The sequence below is a fragment of the Kickxella alabastrina genome (assembly GCF_025024165.1).
Source record: "Kickxella alabastrina strain RSA 675 chromosome Unknown BX661scaffold_4, whole genome shotgun sequence".
Classification (NCBI taxonomy): domain Eukaryota; kingdom Fungi; phylum Kickxellomycota; class Kickxellomycetes; order Kickxellales; family Kickxellaceae; genus Kickxella; species Kickxella alabastrina.
The window spans coordinates 49,889-68,549 of NW_026251475.1; the positions used below are offsets into that span (position 1 = coordinate 49,889).

At 46.0% G+C, this 18,661-nt stretch overlaps 7 protein-coding genes across 7 annotated transcripts; 5 read left to right on the forward strand and 2 right to left on the reverse strand.

Annotated features, from left to right (window-relative positions):
• Positions 1 to 258: 258 nt before the first annotated feature.
• Positions 259 to 1,508, forward strand: BX661DRAFT_177950 (uncharacterized protein; the record flags this gene model as incomplete). Its single annotated transcript, XM_051534775.1, has 3 exons — positions 259 to 273; positions 308 to 527; positions 636 to 1,508. The coding sequence occupies 3 exons, from the start codon at positions 259 to 261 to the stop codon at positions 1,343 to 1,345; spliced, it is 945 nt and encodes a 314-aa protein (XP_051393611.1). The 3' UTR covers positions 1,346 to 1,508.
• Positions 1,509 to 1,580: 72 nt separating this feature from the next.
• BX661DRAFT_203571 (uncharacterized protein) lies at positions 1,581 to 4,342 on the reverse strand. Its single transcript, XM_051538534.1, has 3 exons — positions 3,581 to 4,342; positions 3,086 to 3,475; positions 1,581 to 2,969 (listed from the first exon to the last, which is right to left on the reverse strand). Exons 1-3 carry the CDS (start codon positions 4,241 to 4,243, stop codon positions 1,632 to 1,634), a joined length of 2,391 nt encoding a protein of 796 aa, XP_051393612.1. The 5' UTR covers positions 4,244 to 4,342; the 3' UTR covers positions 1,581 to 1,631.
• Positions 4,343 to 5,062: 720 nt separating this feature from the next.
• On the forward strand, positions 5,063 to 6,746 carry BX661DRAFT_177953 (RuvB-like DNA helicase reptin). Its single transcript, XM_051534776.1, has 2 exons — positions 5,063 to 5,152; positions 5,292 to 6,746. Exons 1-2 carry the CDS (start codon positions 5,150 to 5,152, stop codon positions 6,672 to 6,674), a joined length of 1,386 nt encoding a protein of 461 aa, XP_051393613.1. The 5' UTR covers positions 5,063 to 5,149; the 3' UTR covers positions 6,675 to 6,746.
• Positions 6,747 to 9,101, reverse strand: BX661DRAFT_177955 (uncharacterized protein). Its single transcript, XM_051534777.1, has one exon. It carries the CDS (start codon positions 8,616 to 8,618, stop codon positions 6,984 to 6,986), a length of 1,635 nt encoding a protein of 544 aa, XP_051393614.1. The 5' UTR covers positions 8,619 to 9,101; the 3' UTR covers positions 6,747 to 6,983.
• A 4,819-nt stretch (positions 9,102 to 13,920) lies between these two features.
• On the forward strand, positions 13,921 to 16,675 carry BX661DRAFT_177959 (P-loop containing nucleoside triphosphate hydrolase protein). The gene has a single exon (XM_051534778.1). The coding sequence runs from the start codon at positions 13,998 to 14,000 to the stop codon at positions 16,236 to 16,238; it is 2,241 nt and encodes a 746-aa protein (XP_051393615.1). The 5' UTR covers positions 13,921 to 13,997; the 3' UTR covers positions 16,239 to 16,675.
• Positions 16,676 to 16,774: 99 nt separating this feature from the next.
• Positions 16,775 to 17,419, forward strand: BX661DRAFT_138403 (SCO1/SenC-domain-containing protein; the record flags this gene model as incomplete). Its single annotated transcript, XM_051532717.1, has 1 exon — positions 16,775 to 17,419. A coding segment is annotated over one exon (645 nt), but the record flags the coding sequence as incomplete, so codon positions are not given.
• A 334-nt stretch (positions 17,420 to 17,753) lies between these two features.
• On the forward strand, positions 17,754 to 18,587 carry BX661DRAFT_193107 (P-loop containing nucleoside triphosphate hydrolase protein; the record flags this gene model as incomplete). Its single annotated transcript, XM_051537756.1, has 2 exons — positions 17,754 to 17,778; positions 17,992 to 18,587. The coding sequence occupies 2 exons, from the start codon at positions 17,754 to 17,756 to the stop codon at positions 18,585 to 18,587; spliced, it is 621 nt and encodes a 206-aa protein (XP_051393617.1).
• Between the last annotated feature and the right edge of the window lie 74 nt (positions 18,588 to 18,661).

The window sequence follows — 18,661 nt, forward strand, 5'->3', positions numbered from 1 at the left end:
CATTTTTGTACAATTCTAAAAATAAACAATGCGAGAGGGTGTAATTATGACATGTTTTTTGAGTAATAGTACAATTCAAATACTCGAGAAATTATTTGTCACAAATACACACAAAATACACCCTTTATCCTTTATTGAGGATATTATGCAATGTTTTTCCAAATATTTGGTTCGTGGCGTTGTTAAATCAAAGTAAAAAAGCACTAGAAAATAATAATAAAGTAATTCATATACAGTGACGAAAATCTACTTGATCAAATGCAAAATATTCTAGTCACAATTTAGTAAACTTTTTGAAACTGAATAGAAAAGGGTGGAGGGCGGAGACAAAAAATCGCAGCTGAAAAAACAAAGTGGCCCAGACTCAAAATTTTTTTTGTACAGAGACATATCAGTCACTGAATATTTGGAAACGTTATCAACCAAAAATCACCCACCTTATAAGTGTCTCGCGAAGATCTATTACAATTTTCCTCCCAAACATATGTCGAAGGATATCAGCTCTACATATGATAATGATTTGAATTGTGAGTATCAGATACTGTAAACCAAATTAAAAAATAGGATTGTGTCAAGAGTATAAAAGAACCGCGGTATCCCCGCTCAATTCACACTTTTCGATTCAGCACAAGTAGCAACCTGCCTTTTTTTTACCTTTAGCAACCAATTTTGCTTATTATTTCCGCAACATTTCATTTTTTTAGCGCAACCTTCAAGCTTCATTCAACTCCCAAACAAACAAGCCCTATTTTTCAATATTTCAGCCATGCAGACCACCATTGCCTTTGTCGCTTGCGTTGCCGCCTCTGTTGCCGCCCAGGGCACGATGGGCTCGATGGGCTCGATGGTCAACCCTGACATGTCGTCCATGATGAATCCCTCGCCCTTCTCGTCACTGGCCAACGCTAACGCCCACCTGTCCCGCATGGCGTCCTTCTTCGACATGTCCCACGTGTCCAATGTCGAGACCACGTCCCCGGTGATGGTCACCCACGTGTTTGACCCCGCGACCAACAAGTTCACGCATCTGGCACTCAACGTCGTGCAGACCAGCAACGGCGCCTACTACCTGCCCGTGTGCACCGTGGACTCGATCACCACTGCGGGCCCCGACCAGGTCGCTGCGACTGACGGCTGCCAGTACGGCGTGCAGATGTCATCTGTTCCAGCTAATGTCGTGCGCACAAAGCTTAGTGTGGCTCGTCATTTGTTCCAGGCGATCAGAAGCGCTGTGAGCCACCCATCATTCAACTTTGGTGGGTTTATGATGAACACCGGCGCAGTTGGCCACCAGTCTGGCGCCGGTGCTGGTATGATTCCGGCGTCGACGGGCGCAACCGCTTAAGGGCTTGGATTTATTGAGCCGTTTTTGTTTTGTTTCGACATTTTTTATTGTTGTCATATTGATCCCCTTATTGATTAACAATAATAAACAATTTAAATGACGTGCAAATAACACAGGAATAAGTATATGGAACGAGTGCTTGCTCTTTTTATTGAAATTTAAAATATGGATTAATATGGCCGCGTCAAGACCAAGTACAACCTTGTCAAAGCAAAAAACGAGATGTTATATTAAAATTATACTAATAATGCGAACAAAATAATCATCAAGCTCCCACTAAACCTGGCTACTTAACGGCTTTCGGACGCTGATAAATGCGGCACAATCCAAATGCACAATTATCACCAATAACCAGAAAGACCTGGATGTACTCAATGCACCCCTCCAGCTCCATGGAAAACATGTCACCATTAACTTCAGCCAACCCCATTTCAGCGCATCTCCTGATATAATCAATGTCTCGCTGCCTATCATCAGCCACATATTTAAACTGAACAACCAATCCAAATCTGTCTCGCATGTTCAGGTGATTTGGCAGCGTTATGACCAAACAATTGTGCTCCGTGGTGGGACCCGGGTAATGATGGACATTTATGTTGCTCAATTGTACATTGGCTTCGTTAGGATGGCAGAGTGCGCCGAGACGAGCAGCATGTATGATTACCATGGACGCACGAATGGCGTACTGCTTGTCCATATCAAGACAACTACTGTTGAAAACGCCAATTCCACTTCCCACCAACAGACACAGCCGAGACAAGCGGCCATTCCACAAGTCACTCAGCAGAAAGCTCCTGGGAAATGACATGATTTTGGCCCAATATGGCCCAAATAATGTGCGCATATAATTGGAGCGCCAGTAATAATATGCCTCAAGGTTCGGAATGCAGACCAATGTGGGTGTTTTAAATGTCAGATACCCAGCACTCAGAAACACTTTAATGGACTTGCCCATGTCGTAATATTCAGGCTCGTTTTTGGGCTCATGGTCTCCGTGAGCAATTGCAATGGGGTCATAGCGTGTATAGTCTGAGCCCGGACCTACATCAATTGTGTGTCCGGGCTGCTGCTGAGCGAAATCTCTGATGAGGCGGGCAGCCAGATCAAAGGCGTAGTCTCTGGGGCAGATGAGCTCGATATCAATTTTCTGGGCAAAAGTGGAGTCAGCCCAGTAGCGCTTGGCAGCCGAATTAATTCCCTGAATGACGTTGCCCATTTTGAACTTTGGATTGTGGTTCAACGTGTGCTCCAAAGTCATCAGGTACATGCAGACGGACCAGGGATTGAGTTTGCCCTTAAATTCTGCGATGTAGTAGCCATTGTACCACTTGTGGATGGTATCCACAGCGACATTCTCGTGGCCATTGAGCGCTGGAACGCATATCTTAAATTTATCGATGAGAAGCAAGATCTCCTTGTCGTTGAACCCAAATGAATCGATAAACGCATGAGTGCCGCCCATCGAAGGCGGCGGCGGCTTATATGCCCCTGCCTCCGAGATGTTGCCATAAATCATGCTAGGACCGACTGAAATTGTAAAAGCATTGTCAGCACCAGATATTCCGTCGTACAAGGGAACGTTGAAAACGCCCATGACCAGGCCTCTGAGAACATACTCATCAGTCTAAGCAAAACAAAAAAGTAATAAATGATATGCACTCGAAATGTTAGAAACACGTATACATAAAGTCAGAACCCACCGTTCATTGGAGGAAACAAATGACATGATAATAAACTGACCTTGAGCATGATCTGGAACAGGTCAATCATCACTTTCGTTGCCCGAATTTTTGTGCCAGAATCCCAGTTGGACTTTTCTATTTCCAGAAACGGTGTGTCGTAGTCGTCAATCAACAAAATGTACTTGCCATATTGCTCACCGACAAACTCAGAAATGTCCGGGAAATACCCGGTGATCAAGAGTGCGTATATGTCAAAATTGCCGACGGATGCAGCATCGAGTCTGGAAAATTCATTGATAAACTCGATGACTCGCTCGTGCGCTTCCCAAGACAATATGCTGAGCTCCAGTTGGTTTTCCTCGAGGTCCTTGATCCATTTGGCCGCCTGGCTTGCAAAAACCGCGCACAACTTCTTCATCAGCCCGACGGCAGTTGCACTCCTGCAGCTCTATTCAAGAAAATTCAACAATAATTAGCAATAATTAGCACACCCAAGTAAAAACTGAAAATAAGTTTGTCTTTGCGACACCATGGCAATGCAAAATTAACTTACACTAAAGTCCAGGAACACCACTGGATATTTTGCAAAGTGCTCCTCAAAAAACGCCGGATCCAATGTGCGCAGGAGCGAGCCAATGAACAATTTTTTGCGTAGAATAATGTTTTTGGAAAGCAAGTCCGTTCGTAAATCCAAATCGAGTGTGCCGTTGTCCATGTGTCCACGCCCTGTACCTATCTGCTCAAACCTCGAGCTAAAAAACATTCTGATAACGGACAAATTGAATGACTTTCCGAAGCGACGCGGAAGGCAAAATAAACTGATTCGACTAGATACATCCCAGAACCCTCTGCAGACAAGTGTCTTATCGACGACAATGTGGCCCTGGGACTTGCTAACAGCAAATCCGGAGCCGGCTCCAGGCTTTGCACCAGTCACACGTGCGGGATAGCCATCGAAGCACAGGGCTCTAACAGGAGCAGCCAATGTCTTGGGGTTAGCGGCAGAACTGTCTGGCCGCTGACAGCCGGGAAACTCATTCACACTGGCTCCAAAAACAGTAGGCAAGGTTGGCAGAGACACCGCAGCGGGCTCGCCGATCGATCTTTCTTGGTCGTAAGGAGATAACAGTAAAAGCGTAGCTGGGGCCGGAGGCGGAGGCGGAGACGGAGGTAAAGGTAAACTGTTGCTTCTTTTGCGCTTTGTAGAAGATGGCATGTCAAAAATAATCAAATAAGAATATCAATAGTATATGGAAATATAGAAATATAAAAGTGTAACAAAGTTATTTATATTTTAAATGTGAGCAAAATAGAGAAAAATAAATAAAAAAAGAAAATTAACGTCTGGTACAAACGCATTTCGTTTTAGTTTGCCCTGTGGCTTTGTTTTTGGGTCTGTATTATGTTAAACCCAACCCGAAAGATATTTCTCTGGCACTACGAGGGGTAAAATATTATTCACGGAAATATTCCATTGTTTTGTCCGAGCATCCTGACCATATTGTTTAAATTTTTGCCTTTTGGCAAAATAAACAGAAATCATTCCGCACACATCGCAAATAGTTTTCTAATTAATGTGTTTTGTATTAAAAGCTAATTCGTCAAGTTCTTGATGTACAAAAATACACATTTATCCATAAATTTTAGCTCGGATAAATGTCCATGTTGCAAGCATCTTTTGTTACCGCAATTTTTCTCCAAAGACACGCAGAGGTCTAATGTAATGCCAAACTTTTTATACCCGCGCACGCCCGTACTGGATGGGCTGTGCAAGCCATTATTAGCTTTGATTGTTGAGTGGCCGCAAAGCATTGTGAAAGCAATTTAATTTAATTTAATGCGATGTCGATGCGTTGTCATTATTCATTCATTTTAGTCTTTTTGGCTGACGATGAACGGATTTGGCATTGTGCAGAAAAATCAAGGGATCTACGGTGATCAAATTGACAAGCTTTTTTGTTTGTCGCGCTGTTTGGTGGCAACGAAATACACGCAAGCACAATTTTTTTTTAATTTTCTATCGCGTCTTAGTTCTCTTCTCTTTTTTTCTCCTTCGCCCTCCAAATCCATTTACTCATTTACCACTTCATTTTAGAAAGCAACACAACGCAGCAATAACAAAATGGTACGCCGGCTTTTATTGCTCATAAGGGAGAAGCAAACCTCGAATGGTGGGGGCGCAAAACCGCCGCTTCGAATTCATTTTTTTGCCTTCCTAAGCAGCAAATATTAACCTCGCTTTCTATCTCAAATCACCACTGTAGGAGTCTATCATTACATCGCAGGCCAAAGACATTGGTAAGCTCGAGCGCACTGGCGCCCACTCGCATATCCGCGGACTCGGTCTGGACGACAAACTCGAGGGCCGTGCCAACAGCCAAGGCATGGTCGGGCAGCTCAAGGCGCGGCGCGCTGCGGGTGTTATTGTAAAGGTCATCAAGCAGGGTAAGATCTCGGGACGCGCCATCATGATGGCTGGTGCCCCTGGAACTGGAAAGACCGCCATTGCCATGGCCATGTCGCAGGAGCTTGGCGACGTTCCATTTACATCGATTGCCTCGTCGGAAGTCTTTTCCCTCGAAATGTCAAAGACTGAGTCGCTCACACAGGCATTCAGGCGGTCTATTGGCGTTCGCATTAAGGAGGAGACCGAGATTATCGAGGGTGAGGTCGTGGAGATTCAGATCGACCGCTCGGTCACTGGCGTCGGCCCAAAGACAGGAAAGCTCACGCTGAAGACAACAGACATGGAGACCATTTACGATTTGGGCCAAAAGATGATCACATCGCTGACCAAGGAGAAGGTCATGGCCGGTGATGTTATTCAGATTGACAAGGCGACTGGGCGCATCACACGTCTCGGCCGCTCGTTTACTCGCGCACGTGACTTTGATGCTACTGGCGCCGATGTCAAGTTTGTTCAGTGCCCCGAGGGAGAGCTGCAGACCCGCAAGGAGATGGTGCACACAGTCTCGCTGCACGAGATTGACGTCATCAACAGCCGTCAGCAGGGATACCTGGCGCTCTTCTCGGGTGATACAGGAGAAATTAAGCCCGAGGTTCGCGACCAGATTAACCAAAAAATCTCCGAGTGGTGCGAAGAGGGAAAGGCCGAGATTGTTCCCGGAGTTTTGTTCATTGATGAGATCCATATTTTGGATATGGAGTGCTTCTCGTTCCTTAACCGAGCGCTCGAGGATGCCATGGCACCCGTCGTCATTATGGCGTCGAACCGCGGCATGTCTCGCATTCGTGGAACCAATTACCAGTCGCCCCACGGCGTGCCAATTGACTTCCTGGACCGCCTGCTCATCATTTCGACCCAGGCGTACAGCGCGGATGAAATCAAGCAGATCCTGAAGATCCGGTGCGATGAAGAGGAGGTTGAAATGACAGAAGACGCGCTGGCTGTGCTGACAAAGGTTGCGGCTGAGACGTCGCTGCGCTACGCAATCCACTTGATTTCTACCGGTCTTCTTGTTGCCCAGAAGCGCCAGTCCTCAAAGGTGGACGTGGTCGATATCAAGCGCGTATACTCGCTGTTCTTGGACGAAGGTCGCTCGATTCAGTACCTGAATGACTACCAGAACGAGTTTATGTACAACGAGATTGTGCCCGCCCAGTCGAACAGCATGGTTGTCGATTAATTCACTTTATTCCAGTTTATAAACATTATATTTGCCTTTGGCTCTGACACATCGTGTCACTTGAATAAATACCAACTTTATAAATTAATGTGAAACCAATTTTTTTGTAGAAACAATGAAAAGACGTGTAAAACAGAGACAATGATAAAAAATATTACAGAAAAAATGAGAGAAATAAACAACCATTTGAAAGAAAAGGATGTGGAAGAATGAAGTGCGCAAAAAAACAAGAGGTTACATGAGTGGGGATTCAGGGTTGATCTTGTCTGCCCAACAGATTTATGGGCAAACCACTGCCTATTTTCAATATTACATGTGTTGGTAATGATGCTGCTGCTGCTGCTGAGCACCCGAGTTGTCGGGCATCATCGTGTAGGCATGCGGAATTGGCCATGAATTGGGATCGCCGCTGGTATACCCAGCACTAAACGCATTGATGGGTATGTGCTCGCTGTTGAAGACGTTGAGGCCGGATGTATCAACCATAGGCAGACCCATGCCCAAGTTGGAGTCGGTGAGAGACTTTGCAATGTTAATCGGGCTCGGCACAAAGGACTCATATCCGGCATCGGGTGCAAATGTCGGCGTGTTGATAGATAGCGGCGCCGAAGAAATATTGTTCAACGAGCGAGTGTGCTGATGCATGCTGTTCGGGCTGCCCGCAGATGAACCGGAAGTAATGCTGAAATTTGTGTTGGTGGTAAACTCGGCAAGCGGGAAATTCGGGTTGAGCGGCATCATCATCGGCGAGGAGGTGTCGCAGCTCAAATACGATGGACTGTTGGTGCCAATGGTTGAAGAGGGCGCACAGTTGTCGATATTCGGAGTCGTGAATGTGAATTCGTACTGGGGCTGCATCTGCTGATTCTGATTTTGCTGATGGAATTTCTGCATGGTGTCCGAGAACATGTTGATATTTATGCTAGAGTTGGGGTTGGCGTTGGCGGCAGTCATATACGCAGTGGTCTTTTTGTTGGCCAGATGCTTGCGGAGCTCTTGTGAAATGCGGCGCTTGGCACCTGAGCGCGAAAAGCCGCCTGGCGGCAAAGTGTGGCTGCGGCGCCTGCCAGTGTTAAAGCCAACGGGGCTGCCGTCGCTGCCAACACCCAGGCCTAAACTGAGACCGATGCCACCCATACCATTGGGACCACCACACAGTTCGGGGTGCGAAAACTCTGACAAACTGCTCACTGCCTGCATTGACGACACGCTCGCCACGTCGGAAAGGGCCTCGGCATCAGAACCGGCCTCGCTCTGAGTCTTTGCGGTCTTTGCCTTGTTCATGTCGTAGACGCGCTTCTCCTCGACATATTTTCTGCGGAATGAATTCTTGAGCTCCTCAGGCTCGGTCTTCCAGAACTCGCCGGCCATGCGCGAAATCTCGGTCTGGCTAATCTCAGGGTGAATGGTCTTCATATCGCTAATCTTGTGGCTGCGGTATTTGATGAAGGCGTTGGTCGGCTTGCTGGACTTTTTGGACTTATTCTTGGCCGGCTTGGCCTTGCGCTTGGGATGGCTAACCTTGCGCATCTCGTTCAGCAGGTGGTTGACATTTGTCGAGTTGGGAATAAACACCAGGCAGTGGCCCGGCACATGCTCAATAAATGAGGCTCCGTCCGAAGAATAAAACTGGCGGACTTTTTGCTCCATGACTTCTGGCTTGGTTTGGTCGATACAATAGACTGCACAGTCGGTGTGGTGAGTGACGGTAGATGAATAGTAAATAGCTGAAGATGGTGAGTTGTCCAAAATTGAGGCTGGAGGCGTGTGCAAGGCATTTATAGGCGCCACCGAGGAAACTTGGAATTGTGGCGAAGTTGTAGAGGAGGTCAGCGGTGCGGCTGGCTGCTGGATGCCAGCGTATCCTGCGAGCAAGTCAAGTTGCTGCTCCAGCTGTTGCGAATCCTGATCGGTGGCATGCGGGTAGGAAACTTGATTGCTCATTGTCTGACTTGGAAAGATGTTGGTATTAATTGAAAAGATGCGTGTATGTGCGGCCTGTTTGAAAGTTTTTGCAGCGCCGAGAATTTCGAAAGGGTTTTGGCAACGCGTGAGCACGATTGACAATGTAAGTGTGTGTGTGCGTGTGATTTGGCGCAAACTGTCTGTCTCTCTTTTTTGTTCAAGAGCGATTGTGACAAAATATGTGTGCGAGAGGCGAGATTTGGGTGCACGAAAATAGTAAAATAGCTGATAAAAAATAAAAAAATAAAAAGTGTAGCGCTGGATATAGCAAGAAAATACAATAATTTTTGTACAATTGCTGGGAATAAGCACGAGCACTTTGTAGGTGTATTGGAATAATAGACAAATTGAATAGTTTATTATGCTATCTACTGATTGTACAATTGTGAGAAATGAAGACGCAGGTGCGGGGTTGAAATGTAATGATGCGACGAGATTTGTGAAAAAGGCAGGGCGCTCAGGGAATTATAAGCAAGTGGATTGTGCTATGCTGCCCTGCTGTTTGTCTCGCAACATCCTTGCAATGTGCAGAATGCAGGATACAATAAAAATAATTAAACCGCATCTCTATTTGCTCTCCCTTTCGTGGGCTTGCGTGTGCATGCTTTGTTCGAATTGATATGCTCTTCTAATTTTTTTTATGATTTGCACGCGAAAACAGGTGTATACGAAAATCAGGGCTGTGACTCCCTCCCCACTTCATTCGTATTTCCCCCAATACTCACCATTCCTATCTATCATGTCCTCTCCATATTCACTTTGTATGCAGTATCAAAAAATTCTGACAAAAAAGTCTTCCGGAGAAGAGGTGACGGGAGCACATTCTATGCAACTGTCTCCTCATGTCAGGTTTATTTTTGGAGCAAAAGACACACGCACATGCGTCAAAAGGCCGTGTTCGCCGCACTACCGCCGACGCACCTCTGTTTATATGCATTGTGCAGCATGACCGGCCACATGCGGCAGGAACAAATGGTACAATAAAGACATGCAGGAATCAAATACCCTGCTCAAATTGAAATGAAATTATCAAAATTTTCTGCATTATTACTTGTTGCTGAATATCTGTTTACAAACTAAAAAATAAGGCATTGCGTACCAAGCAATTTGCCAAATAAACATGCATTCCTGACAATAAATGCTTTGACTTGAACTGGCCTTTAAACTGCGTTTTGATTTTGAATCGGTCCGTTTTTTTGCGCTTTGCGCTTTGCGCTTTTTACAAAACCTTCTTTCAGCAGATATCAGAGACCGATGTCAACTGGTTAACCGAGACCTTCCATTTTTGCAATAAAAGTATCCTATATAATACGTGCATCATTTTGCTATTGCAACCATAGCAACATTTGAACAGAACATTTTTTTGCTCATCATTATTTTTGCACTTGCATTTGTATTTACTCTTGCTCGCATTTTCACCCTCGCCAAAAATGTTTAGCCATATTGTTTATTTGTCATACAAATGTAATTATATGCGGATAGCCAAACAACACTTGCACACTTACACACACGCACATAGATTACGCAATTTTAATTGTATTTGGGACGAACTTGCAAAAAAATCAATTGCAGTGATTGATATTATCATGCAAGCCAATAGATATCCGATTGCAAATGTCTTTTGTCTTTTTATCAATTTATTTGTTGATGCTTTCATGATTGCTATTTTTTCTACTCACGCTCCATCCCGAGTGTGCATATTCCCGACTGTGGCGAGTGCCATCTTATGACACATGCAGCATGCAGGACACCACGAGCTGAGATAAATGCACGCAGTGCATATAAAGAGCAAAATATTTATCGACATCGGTACTCGCCTCTCAGTGTGAAGATATATGTCTCCACATTAGTTCTCTTCAATTGAAAATAAATCGACAAACTTGTCTGTTCACATGTGATGTTCACATCTGCATGCATCATTGCATACACTTTTTTATTTGATTATTTCCTGTGGCGGTTTTTTTTGCAGTGTGGCGGGTGTTTTGAGTGTGGCGAGTATAGTGATACGATGTAATTGAAACAGGCTGCATTTTGCTGCATTATCTTTGTAATTTTTTGTGTCCTTTAACACAAGGAACGGCACAAAGAAGCTAATGGTCATGCTCTGGCTGCCCACTTGCCTGTCTGCTTGCATTTGTGTTTGTCTGTTTAAAGTTAGTACTCGACCATGTGGCGAGTGATTTTCCGTTTAAAAAAGGGGGTGCATGCACCAGCCACACATAAACCTGATTATATCGTTAACAGCAAAAGGACAGGTTAAAAAGATGGTAGCCAATCACTTCTAATGGGCATGTCTTGAACGCAGTTGTACGCCCCTTAATTATTATTTTTATTAATCCAAGTTTTATTACAAAAACTGGTAATGCGCTTGGCGAGTATCAACCGAAGTTCTTTGAGTAACAATAGATACAACCATCTAGGAGTCTATTATAACTCTCAACCGTCAATTTTGTTTATTGTCTAACAATAAACTGACCAGTATTTATACTGATAGTGAGGCACCCGCTCGTTCTAGATCATATATTTGTCATAAAAAATTAAATATACTCGTTGAGATGCGAAAAACATATATCATAAAGCGCGCGTGCCGCCAGAACTTTCAATTTTTCAAATGCAAATTTTTCTCCTCAACATAGTCTTATATTATTATATACTTATTTTGTTACTTAAGAATGGCAAGTACGTATTTAGTGTAATTGCAATTTTAATTATAATTTTGATGATTTTAAAATTAAGTTTGATCAATTAGCTACAAATCGACTCTTTATGCGGAATTTCGGTTGTCAGGACAAATCAACAACAGTGCTTTATTGGGTAGAAACATATTTGCACGAAAAAAAGAATGTACTGCCATACAAAAAGCCGTTTTCTACATAGACAGCGGCGCGTCTGCTCGGAATGCAGAGCTTTTTCTTACGTACTGCTACAGGATTGCTTGCAAAAAAACACCAGCACCGCGGCTATTCTGCCACCAACACAGTCGAGACCATTGACACTGGCGCACAACTCCCAAAGAACAGAAAATTTCCTTTCTGCCACACCGCCACACCCATGGATGCACAACTTGCGATCGGCATTCAAAGCTAAATATTTTTCTTAATGGCGATTGAACTGAACGGCAATCTGCAAACAGGGCATGGTATTTAGTAAACACGCGTGCTGATTGGGTAACTTGCTTATGCGGCATACCTTTTGCTGTTGCTGCTGAAATATTATACTTGGCAGCGCGGGATTAAATAATGTCTACCAATTAATGCAGTGTAGATGCCGTGACAAATGATGTTCCCCCAAGATAGGCATGGGCAAAGATAAATGCAAATTAGTGCACTGCCGCGCAAGTATCCACGCATGCGTGTTTGTTGGCATTTGTCTGCGAATGCATTCTTTTATATTATGCTTGGAGCATGCATGTTGATTAGAGGGGCCCATGCGATCGCGGCACGTTGGTGCCTTTAGCTGCTCCCGATATTGTGAGAATTGCTGCGGGATGTTACCTGTTCATATCTAAGGGACCCGTTAAGAGAGCTATTTAAATATTATGATATTAGTAATTTTACGACTTGGGGTGTGCTAGTGATTGCCAACGGGTTGAATATACGAGGAGCGAAGTCATCACGAGTGACGAGCGTTGAGGTATTGGAAACCTAGTCAACCATTTTGACTTGCACGTTTTCTTGACGGCCGAGCCTAGCTGCACAAGTCATGTGTACATATATTTATGACACTAGACAAGTGGTAAATGGCTTTTTCCGGTTTAAATTAGTGCAAAACCAGTCTCTGAAAGAGGCCAAGTTGAGCCTTTGGCGGATGAGTGACCATGCGCGGGATTGCTATGCACTTGGGCACGCTCAACAAAATGCATTCACGCCGGCTAACCGCAGGGATGCCAGCATAATTAACAAATCGAACTAGCATTGGTCCTGCATTTTGCGCTCATTAATTGAGTATTGCAGAGATTTTCAATTATATTGCTGAAAACTCTTTTAATATATGCAGCTTTTGTCTTCCCCGTTTGTCTAGCCGCAGACAGATGCAAAGCTCCATATAAGGCTTACTTTTAGCACCCTTAACACTTCTTTGGTCTTTGTGCAGCTGCACGACTATCTTAGTGCCCAATATTCGCACCACAAGACACATAGACACAAACAAACGTCTTGCATTTTCTTTCTTGCTCAAACTTCCTTTTGGGTGCTTTGTTAGAGCAAAGAAGGCTGACTTGTAAGTGTAAGGAAACAAAGCAGCATATTAACGGTAAGCACGAATTACCATTATAACAAGCCAAATCAAGCATGTTTGCCGACAAAGCGCCAAAAATGTTTCTTTCTCATTGTGCTGTTCAATGTTTTAATTTCGACATTCACAAAAATACAGAAACAAGTTGATTCATATTATTTGTTTGCCGGCCGTCCCCACTCCTGTTTCTTTCAAATAACAACCGCTCGTGCGTACAGGTACGATTTCCGTTTTTTGGCCAATTCTATATAAGAAATAGATTATCCAGTTGTTTCATTTTTTACTTTTGTATCTCTATTTAGTCTGCATAGTACACTCCGTCCAGTTCAACTTTAAAAGCAAAAAGCACTTAAACATCTCCTTCAGCTCATTATACCTGCAATGTACTCCGCTACCTCGACCTCTTTTGCCAACACTTTCGATATTTTTACGATCAGCGACGACGGCTCTATTATGATGGACTATACCTATGATAACTGCGACTGCTACACTTATCAGTAAGCGCTGTGCCGCTTGATTCCACCCACATTTAAAACGCATTCGTGTGTTGTTATTTTTGTTTGCCTGGGCTTTTAGAGCAACTTCTCTATCACTAGCAGACGTAAAAAAAAGTAATTTGTTGCCACTGTATCGTCTTGGCCATCGAATTGTACAAAATTACATAGATATATCTTTTAGGTATATACTTTATGACATTTATCTCTCATCTCCACACTACCGGTAGCTTTCTTTTTCATTTTTCGATTAATATCAATTTTATATCAATGCAATGTTAAATATATAAAACGCAAGGCTGCACAATGTTATGATCTGTTTTTTTTTCTACATTTGCGTATTAACGCGCAGCCAAACGAACAAGGGACAAAGGGTTTAAAATAAAATATTAAAGAGCGGCTCGGACCGAGTCGACCATATGTCATAGTGTGAGATTTTTCAAGCATCGAAAATTTTCCACTATTTTATATGCATAATTTTTACGCTCACAAGACTCGCTTTTCGGGAAAATTATGCACGGGGTTTTTGAAAGGTTTTCATCACAGCCGTGTTTCTCCACTTTTATCCTTTCAATTTTAGTATACATTATTTTAAATTTGCATCTCAATTGGCACTTTGCTAGAATAAATTATGGCAGAGTTTTTGGACCAGAAGAAGATTCAGCAGCTTATCCGCTCTCACGTACCCGGAATTGACAGTATTATTGTCGAATATGTTCAGGGATGCCTCAATGACGCAGCATCGACTATAGCGACATCGGATGCTAGTACTACGGACGAGAATCCCATTGACGAACTTATTCGGCCGATGCTTGAGGACGCTAGTGGCGGTGCCGACGACGTGGATGAGCTGTGCGCGAAGTTGTCAGAGATGCTCAGCGAGGTCGAACAGCAAGCCAACCCACAGAAGAGCTCGAAGCTCTCCAAGCTGGCGGCGCCTGTAAACATGGTGGCCCAGCAGGCGCAGATTAACAAGGCGACAAAGGCATCCCAGGCAGGAAACACGGACCTGGCGCACGCCAAGGGCCGGTCCGTGGTCAGTCAGGTTGATGTCAAGAAGCTGCGCAAGGCCGAAGCGCGCATTGCGGCCAAGATGGAGAAGCGTGGTGTCAAGTCACGCTACGAGGCATCCAAGCTTATCAACGAGAACCTGCTGGACGACGATGATCTGCTCATGAGGGTTAACCCAATTCTGGATTACACGTCGACGCGCGATAAGATCAAGGATGTCAAGATCGACGGATTTGACATTTCGTACGCGGGAAAGCGCATTCTCACCAACTCCAACCTTCATCTGGTCTTTGGCCGCCGCTACGGTCTCATCGGTCGCAACGGTATCGGAAAGTCGACGCTCTTGCGAAACATTGCTTATCGCGAGCTGGCTGTGCCGACTTATATCAGCATCCTGTTTGTCGAGCAAGAGATGGCCGGTGACGAAACGCCGGCCATTCGCTCGGTTCTCAAGGCCGATCTGTTCCGTGAGCAGATGCTGCGCGACGAGGCCGGAATCAACGAGGAGATCAAGCGTCTTGAGGGCCCGGCGCCCCTTGACGAGCGTGGAGAGGTCATGTCGAAGCACGAGATTGACGCAAAGAAGAATGAGATGGGAGATCGCCTGAACAGCATCATGACCAAGTTACTGGACATTGAGTCCGATAAGGCCGAGTCGAAGGCTGGCGAGATTCTCAGCGGTCTCGGCTTTGGCGCCGGAGACTTCCAGCGGCCGACAAAGAGCTTCTCCGGAGGTTGGCGCATGCGTCTGTCCCTGGCTCGTGCCCTATTCTGCCGCCCCGATCTTCTGCTCCTTGATGAGCCTACGAACATGTTGGATATTCCGGCCGTTGTATGGCTCGAGCGGTATCTCAAGACCTGGCACGGTACCCTGCTGGTTGTTTCCCACGATCGAGAGTTCTTGGACGAGGTGGCGACGGACATTGTGCACCAGCACTCTGAGCAGATAGACCAGTACCGCGGTAACTTCAAGTCTTTCTGGTCCACACGCGAGGAGCGGCGCAAGAACCAGATGCGCGAGTACGAGACACAGATGCATTACCGTGCGCATCTGCAAGAGTACATTGACCGCTGGAGATACAACTCGAACCGTGCGGCGCAGGCTCAGATGAAGATCAAGATCCTCGAGAAACTGCCCGAGCTGGAGAAGCCCGAGGACGACAAGGTGGTGACGTTCACGTTTCCCAATCCAGACAACATCTCGCCGCCGGTGCTGTTTATGGACGAGGTCTCGTTCAGCTACTCGGCCGAGCGCAAGATCCTGGATCACGTCAACATTGATATGCAGATGGACGCGCGCGTCGCCATTGTTGGTCCCAACGGAGCGGGTAAGACCACGCTGCTGAAGCTGCTCATCGGCAGGCTCGATCCCACGGGCGGTATTGTCCACCGCCACGGTCGTCTGCGCATTGCCTACTTCTCACAGCATCACGTCGACCAGCTGGACCTCAAGCTGACAGCCGTCGGCCACCTGAAGAAGATGTACCCGGGCAACAATGACGAGGAGTACCGCCGCCACTTGGGTGCCTTTGGTATCTCGGGAATGACCGCGCTGCAGGAGATCAGCACGCTTTCGGGAGGACAGAAGAGCAGAGTCACTTTTGCTGGTCTCGCCGTGCAGCAGCCGCACTTTTTGGTTCTTGATGAGCCGACTAATCATTTGGATATGGAATCGATGGACGCGCTGACAAATGCGCTCAAGCAGTTCAATGGCGGTGTGGTTCTGGTCTCTCATGACGAGCGCTTCATCGACTCGGTGTGCACGGAGATGTGGGTATGCGCCGATTGCAAGGTCACAAAGTTCGCCGGCGAGGGAATCAAGGACTACAAGAAGATGATCTGCCCACCAGAGGACCAGTAGAGACTTCAGCCATATACTTTTTGAAAGAGAATAATAGAACAGCGTGCGCACGTGGGAAAATGAAACAGCAGTAGAAGCAACTGATTACGAAAAAAAATGTCTCAGCCCAAGCAATTTTTTGGGTTTAGTTTGATCAAGCTTTTTTCTTTTGCGTATCATTAAGCTTTTTTCGTACTTACCTTTTTCTATTTCATTGTCAATTCAGAATCATAATGCGCGCTTTCTGCTCATTTGCACGCAGCGGTGCTAACGCCGTGTCCGCTGGCCACTTTGCGCTTACATATCGTATTCTGCAGAAACAGACGGCTGCCGCCGGCTTGAGATTCAAAATGACCCACGCCAGCTCGCCGCTCGCAACAGCAGCCACCACGCGGGAATTGCGTCTTTCTGGTGGTTGCGCAAAGTACAGTACCGAAACGCCGCCAAAGAGCGACGGGGACAACAGCAACAGCAACAGCAACAGCAGCAGTACTGCCGGCAACAGCGAGAGCAGCAGCAACAGTAGCCACAAAAAGGACAGCCTCCTGCCTGACTCTGGGCCCCTGTCTCCCGTTGGCATCGGGCTGTTCCTTCTCTCAGCGGCAGGCATTGTCTACTATTTTACGATCAAAAAGGAGCAGATTCGCAAGGAACGCATCGAGAATCAGGGCAAGCAGGGTAGCGTGGGCAAGCCCGAGGTCGGTGGACCCTTCGAGCTGATCGACCAAAACGGCCATGTGTTCAGCGACAAGGATCTGCGGGGCAAGTTTGCGCTGATATACTTTGGGTTTTGCCATTGCCCAGACATTTGCCCAGACGAGCTGGACAAGATCGGTGACGCGCTGGAGATTCTGGACCGCAGCCCATTGACTCGCGGTGTTATCCAGCCGGTGTTTATCACGTGTGATCCGCAGAGAGACTCGCCGGAGGCTATTGCCGAGTACTTGCCGCAGTTCCATCCCAAGTTTGTTGGTCTGACGGGATCGATCGACCAGGTGCGCAGTGCGTGCAAGGCGTTTAGGGTGTATTTTAGCAAGCCGCCAAAGGTCGCCGATAACCAGGATTACTTGGTTGATCACTCAATTTTCTCATACTTTATGGACCCCGATGGCGAGTTTATTGACGTGTACGGCAAGGACAGGACTGCTGAGTACATGGCCGCGGACATTGAGCGGCGCATCAAGCAGTTTGTAGATGCCGGGCGGAAGATCGAGAAGAAGGACTAGCCTAGTGTTTTTAACAGGTATTTCTTAGAATCAAAATTACACGGTATAAATACTATATTCCGAGTTGAAACTACTAAAAAACAAATAGCTTTCCAAGATGGTTGTGCTTTTGTGTGTGTGCGGGCCTCTTCAAATGGAATATGTACATAATTTTTATTAATTTTCTATCTTGTGACGCTGCTTCATTTGACTTTTTTATTTTCCCTTTGTGTCGTCACACACATGCGCTCTCATTTATCATATTCCGTGCGCTTGTGTCCAAATTCCTGTTTGTTTGCCAAAGGCCTTGGCGACTTGCTTGTCAGCTGCCATGCACACCACACCTGGCTGCTCAAGTCAAAGCGCGAGCGATGGCTCCCCCATTTCCATTCTTTCTTCTTTCTTTCTACTTAACTTTGTTTTATTTTTATTTTCCCACACTTTTATTTTGGCTTGGCGCACGCAATTACTCCACTACTTTCACTTAATTCGTCTTCACATACACAGGCATAAACAGCAAATGTCGAATATACAGGCAGCAGCAGCAGCGGCGGTTCCCGAAATCACAGCCACATTCAAGTTACTTTTGATCGGTGACTCCAACGTCGGCAAGTCCTCCATCCTCCTGCGTTTTACGGACGATCACTTTCTGCCACCGGAGGAGACCAGCGCAACCATAGGTGTGGACTTCAAGGTCAAGTACCTCGAAGTGGACAGCCAGCGGTACAAGCTGACAATCTGGGATACAGCAGGGCAAGAGCGGTTCCGCACCCTGACATCGTCGTATTACCGCGGAGCCCAGGGCGTCATCCTGGTGTACGACGTCAGCAGCCGCGAGTCGTTTGACAATCTGGACACGTGGTTTGAAGAGCTCAGAACATACTGCTCCGGCGAGGACGTCGTCAAGATGGTCATTGGCAACAAGATTGACAAAGAGTCCGAGAGACAGGTGTCGAGGAAGGAGGGCGCGGAGTATGCAAGGAAGCACCGGACTTTGTTTTTGGAGTGCAGCGCAAAGACCAAAATTGGCGTGCAGCAGGCTATGGAGGAGCTGGTGAACAAGATTGTGGAGACACCGGGGCTCTGGCGCAAATCGTCGCCGTCAAAGGGCACGGTCTACGTCAATGATGTCCCCTCTGGTATCGCCGGAGGCTGCGCGTGCTAATTTTGTCCGGCTTGCTTTTTAATTTAGACATATATTTCTTATGTGTATTTTTATAGCAAAAAAAGTATAATAAT

What these genes read in the sequence shown, in the direction of transcription:
- BX661DRAFT_203571 (XM_051538534.1), bottom strand. Translation starts at nt 4,243, where the DNA reads ATGCCATCTTCTACAAAGCGCAAAAGAAGCAACAGTTTACCTTTACCT. An exon ending in TGGTGTTCCTGGACTTTAGT is followed by an intron (nt 3,476 to 3,580) that starts GTAAGTTAATTT and finishes TTTCTTGAATAG; the next exon opens with AGCTGCAGGAGTGCAACTGC. An exon ending in TGTTCCAGATCATGCTCAAG is followed by an intron (nt 2,970 to 3,085) that starts GTCAGTTTATTA and finishes TGTTTTGCTTAG; the next exon opens with ACTGATGAGTATGTTCTCAG.
- BX661DRAFT_177955 (XM_051534777.1), bottom strand. Translation starts at nt 8,618, where the DNA reads ATGAGCAATCAAGTTTCCTACCCGCATGCCACCGATCAGGATTCGCAA.
- BX661DRAFT_177959 (XM_051534778.1), top strand. Translation starts at nt 13,998, where the DNA reads ATGGCAGAGTTTTTGGACCAGAAGAAGATTCAGCAGCTTATCCGCTCT.